The sequence below is a fragment of the Kryptolebias marmoratus genome, linkage group LG6 (assembly GCF_001649575.2).
Source record: "Kryptolebias marmoratus isolate JLee-2015 linkage group LG6, ASM164957v2, whole genome shotgun sequence".
In the NCBI taxonomy this organism is placed as follows: domain Eukaryota; kingdom Metazoa; phylum Chordata; class Actinopteri; order Cyprinodontiformes; family Rivulidae; genus Kryptolebias; species Kryptolebias marmoratus.
In genome coordinates, this window is record NC_051435.1 from 183985 (window position 1) to 189050 (window position 5066).

The 5066-nt window shown below is 42.2% G+C and overlaps 2 protein-coding genes across 3 annotated transcripts in view; both read left to right on the forward strand.

Annotated features, from left to right (window-relative positions):
• The window catches only part of acvr2aa (activin A receptor type 2Aa), an 8536-nt gene extending 3648 nt beyond the window's left edge, over nt 1-4888 (forward strand). For both annotated transcript variants that reach the window (XM_025002750.2, XM_037976015.1), the window contains exons 3-10: nt 930-1048; nt 1145-1290; nt 1458-1601; nt 2288-2431; nt 2797-2930; nt 3004-3118; nt 3294-3432; nt 4728-4888. In XM_025002750.2, the coding sequence (XP_024858518.1) occupies nt 930-1048; nt 1145-1290; nt 1458-1601; nt 2288-2431; nt 2797-2930; nt 3004-3118; nt 3294-3432; nt 4728-4873 (1087 nt within the window). In that variant the 3' untranslated portion in view covers nt 4874-4888. The remainder of the gene's footprint in view (nt 1-929; nt 1049-1144; nt 1291-1457; nt 1602-2287; nt 2432-2796; nt 2931-3003; nt 3119-3293; nt 3433-4727) is intronic.
• LOC112451394 (titin) overlaps nt 1-5066 on the forward strand; it is a gene marked incomplete at its 3' end in the record, with an annotated part of 470585 nt that overhangs the window by 35800 nt on the left and 429719 nt on the right. The gene's annotated exons all lie outside the window — the stretch shown is intronic.

The following is a 5066-nucleotide window of genomic DNA, read 5'->3' on the forward strand; positions in this document are numbered from 1 at the left end:
TGAGAGCTAAGTATATAAAGTGAGAATGTTGAATTGAATTTATATTGATTTATTTAAAAATAAGAAAGTAGTAAAAGTTTTACATCAACCTACTCCTTTACATACAGATAACTTTTTTATGTGGGCCAAAATGAATGACTGAATGGATGAATGAATTCCAAGACGACCGATTAATCGAGAAAATAATCGCCCGATTAATCGATTATTGAAATTATTGTTAGTTGCAGCCCTAGTTGTGTTGATAGTCAAATTGTTACGATGACCTAATTTCTGAAAATCCACACCTGGCAGGTTCATGACCTCCTGGTCGGGTTCATAACTAGAGCTGCAACTAATGACTTTATTTGGTAGTTGACTAATCAGTCAAAACTCTTTTGATTAGTCACAATTATTTTAATTTGTCCCTTTTTCTGGGGGTGCGCCTCCTGTTCTGGGCTCACCTGCTTCAGACTGCCCACCTGTAATTATCCCTCTGATGTCACTGCAATAATTGAATTATAACATTCCACAGCAAATTAAAAGAGTACCATTTATTTATAATTTTACTTAATGTGACCATTAACAAATAAAACGCAGTAGTCAGTACAAACTAAAATTCAAGTAATTTTTGTAATTTTAAACAAAAAAGTTCAAATATGGAACCAAGAATGGATATGAAAGTGCCAAAATTTTAAAAGGGCTTCCAGCTAAATATAATAACGGTGTACAATTTATAAAAAAAATGAATTTATAAATTTACGGTTGCAGTTCAGCATTGTAAAATGCCAAATAAACCTTGGACCTGATGAAATGAATGAATGAAAGAGGCTTACCGTATAGAGGAACACTATAATTATGTGGGAAGGGTGGTGGTAAGTGGGAGCAGGTAGAGTTTCTGCTGTTAGGATCACATGATTAGAATGATGATGATGTTTTTCTGCTGGCTGCAGTGAGTGTGTGGAGAAGAAAGAAGCTCCTGAAGTCTTCTTCTGCTGCTGTGATGACAGTTTGTGTAACCAGCAGTTCTCCTACAGGCCCAGGAACAGCCCACCACCACATCTGCTGCTACGTAAGATACATCTGTTTATACCTGCTTGTTGATCGAGCTGTTTCCTGTCAGCTCCTCTCTGTAATTTCATCCTTTGCTCCTCTCATGTTGCCATAGCAACCCCTGGCCCTGCCCACCTTCCCACAGAGCCTCTGGTCTTCTCTGTGGTGTCCATCATGGTGGTGAGCTGTGGTGTCCTGCTGTCCTTCTGGGTGTATCAACAACACCGACGGGCCTACCCACCGGTCCGTCTGCCCACACAGGTGAGTCTTGCAGAACCTAAACCTTCAGATGCATCTGTCAGCAGCTGGACCTAATCCAAAACCTTCAGATTCAGATTTTACATCATCTGTCTTCCATTTAAACCTCAGATCTGATGAGTTAAAGCTGCTAACTCAGGTCATCTTTTGTTCTTTGTGTCTCTCTGCAGGACCCTGGTCCTGTGCCCCCCTCTCCCATCCTGGGACAGAGGCCCCTGCAGTTGCTGGAGGTCAAAGCCAGGGGCCGCTATGGCTGCGTGTGGAAGGCACAGCTGCTCACTGAACATGTCGCTGTGAAGATCTTCCCCATCCAGGTAAGTCTGGCTGCCAAAGGTTCATGTAAGCTATCAGTTCTATACTGGTGTGTCTCTCACACACACATACACACCTACTAAAAACACATATTAAAGGCATTTCCATCCTCTATGAGAAGTCACAAAATCGGCTCTCAGTCATGTTGTGTGACAAAAATTTGGTTCTTGTAGCAGCTTCATCCGCCTCTTCTCCACACAAGACCTGGTCTGAACTGTTTCTCACAGGGGTTTGAGCCAAGTGTTGTGTGATTGGTCAGGAGTTGTGGGCGTGTTTCTGTGGAAAAATCAGGTGACCTTTAATGGAGTTAATTTGCTTCTGTTGCTGTTAGAAAATACAGCCATCTTTACAACTGTTCCAGCAAAACTTAGAAACCTCTGAACTTAAGAAGACCGCAGTGACGCAGGAAGTGTGCCTCTGCCTTTGTTCACTCATTGTTCACCGTCATATTTGTAAATGTCAAACACTGTGTACTGTCTCAGTCTGGTCAGTGTAAGGGAAGCTAACATCTGTATAAAGATAGGAGCAGGCAGGAAGAAACCCGTTCTCAACTACGTGACTGCAAACCAACTTCATGATTTCTTATGGAGTATGCTGGAGCCTTTACTCAACTGTCAGCTAAGTGCAGCGCGAACATCCACACAGTTACCGGCCCAGGCTGTGTGAGTCTCTGTTTTTCTGTGTTCAGGAACAGCAGTCATGGCAGAACGAGTACAAGATCTACAGCCTGAGTGGGATGAGACATGAAAACCTGCTGCAGTTCATCGGAGCTGAGAGGAGAGGCAGCAACATGGAGCTGGAGCTGTGGCTCATTACTGCGTACCATGACAGGGTAGGGAACTGCCCTCTGCTGGACTCAGAGGGAACTACAATAACAGTTACTGCCCTCTGCTGGACTCAGAGGGAACTACAATAACAGTTACTGCCCTCTGCTGGACTCAGGGGGAACTACAGTAACCGTTAGGGTCCCCTGCAGGACTCAGAAGGAACTACAGTAACCGTTAGGGTCCCCTGCAGGACTCAGAGGGAACTGTTATGTTATTTGTAAACATATATAATATATATTGTTATTTTCAACATATATAAATGAAAGTGAAGCATAAAGTGTTTTAAATCTGACTTGAGTTAAAACTTTGTTACAGATGGTTTGATACCTGTCTTACCCTATGTACTTGTCTGTCTTCCATCCGTCCTCAGGGCTCTGTAAGTGATTACCTGAAGGCCAACGTCCTCTCCTGGTCTGAACTGTGTCTCATGGCTCACACTATGTCTTGCGGTCTTGCCTATCTGCATGAGGATATACCTGGACACAAGCCTGCCATTGCACACAGGTAACATTAACACACAGGTCCACATATGGACTACAGACAACAGCAGCACGTCTCAGTCTGGTTCTGCTTTCAGGGATTTCAAGAGTAAGAATGTTCTGCTGAAGTCAGATTTGACGGCTTGCATCGCTGACTTTGGACTTGCTCTTAGGTTTGAGGCTGGAAAATCTCCAGGGGACTCCCACGGACATGTGAGTCCACCTGAGTGAGCTCAGAGCTTCCCCTCATGTCCTTTTTAGACCAAATGGTTATGAGGGCTCCTTTGTGTGGCCATCAGATTCACCGCATCTGATCTTTAGTTTTGATTCAATAGTTTTTCTTACCTGAGAAGATTCCTGACTGAGTGAAATTGGTCTCTTATTTCAGGTGGGGACATGGCGGTATATGGCCCCCGAGGTTCTTGAGGGGGCCATTAACTTCCAGAGAGATGCCTTCCTGAGGATCGACATGTATGCTTTGGGCCTGGTTCTGTGGGAGCTTGCCTCAAGATGTAAAGCTGCTGATGGTAACTGACACCCAACAGAACAGCCAATAATAATTCGGTTCAGTTCATTTTTTATATTGCATCAATTCAAAACAAAGGCCATCTCAGGGCACTTTACAAAAACATTCACATACATTATAAAAAGCCAATTAGTGGAAATGATCTATCTAAGGAAGCAGCAGACTGAGCTGAATCTTCCCTTTGTCTTAGTGACCCATCTTCAGCAGCACAACTCTGATAAACATCTACTATAATGACATTTCCTCTCAGTGGATGTAAACTCAAAGGTTAATAAAAGATGGTCAGACAGAACAGGATACTCTCTGCCATGTCAGAACCAGATCAAGAGTGATGAAGAGGATGATTGATTGATTTTAGTTTTAATAAAATCATTTGTCTCTATCAAATCATTAAAGGCTATGTTTAAGCATTATTTTTAACATCTACATGAATATTAAAATCCCCACTATGACTTTATCTGTATTCAATAATAAGTCACATTGTACGTGTAGAAATGCTCTTACTTTCACTATTAAACGCAGCCCCGAGTTCTACTGTTGTTTTTCTTTGATTTGATTTCATCAAACGTTTAAGTGATCACCGATCACCATCATTCAGGATTTTTTTTCCAGCCACATTTCTTCCTTGAAGACGATGGGTCCCCACTATCCTTAATTGCTCATGCATTAATTATCCAATAGGAGGCTCGTACCTGTTTGCTTGGTTAAATCCAGGTAGAAACTTTTTTTTTTTGGCCAGGAGGTGTATAACAAGAAGTAAAGTGTTTTTTCTGATTTTCATTTAGGATGAGAAAGACTGAGCATCAAAGACCCAAACTTTAGTTTAGTTTAGCATTAATCAAAAACTCTGACTGAAAGATAGCAGCTACTCCTCCACCTCCACCTGTTGTTCTAGGAACATGAACACTTAGATAAGATCACTTATCAAATCATTAACCAATACAGACTTAGAGGACAGAGATCTGATGTTCATGGGAACCAACATTTTTTGTTTTTATTTTTCTGTTCTGGTAGACCCCAGAACCTGCAGCCAGTAACACAAACCGACACGCAACAGAACTCCAGAACCTTCCTATGATGTCCTGAAGTTACATCAGAAGAGTTCAGACCATCTGCAGAATTTATTGATCACTAAACAGTTCAGGTTCTGACACATTTCAGTAGAACTCAACATGGTTCTGATGGTCAGTCCATTTCATTAACTTGTCAGGGACGAGTATCTGAACTGCAGCAGGAAAGGTTCTGTTTGTATCTTGGTCTTCTTTTAACTCTGTTATGGTTCTGCCTCTGGTCCAGGTCCAGTAGATGAGTACATGCTGCCATTTGAGGAGGAGGTGGGTCAGCATCCATTACTGGAGGACATGCAGGAAGTGGTGGTGCATAAAAAGCTTCGTCCAACACTCAAAGAGTGCTGGCAGAAACACTCAGTGAGTCACACATGATTTAATCTCCGTTTAATCTCTGTTTGGTGTCTGTTTAATCTCTGACAGGTGTTGTGGATGGTTTGGTGTCTGTTTAATCTGACAGGTGTTGTGGATGGTTTGGTGTCTGTTTAATCTGACAGGTGTTGTGGATGGTTTGGTGTCTGTTTAATCTCTGACTGGTGTTGTGGATGGTTTGGTGTCTGTTTAATCT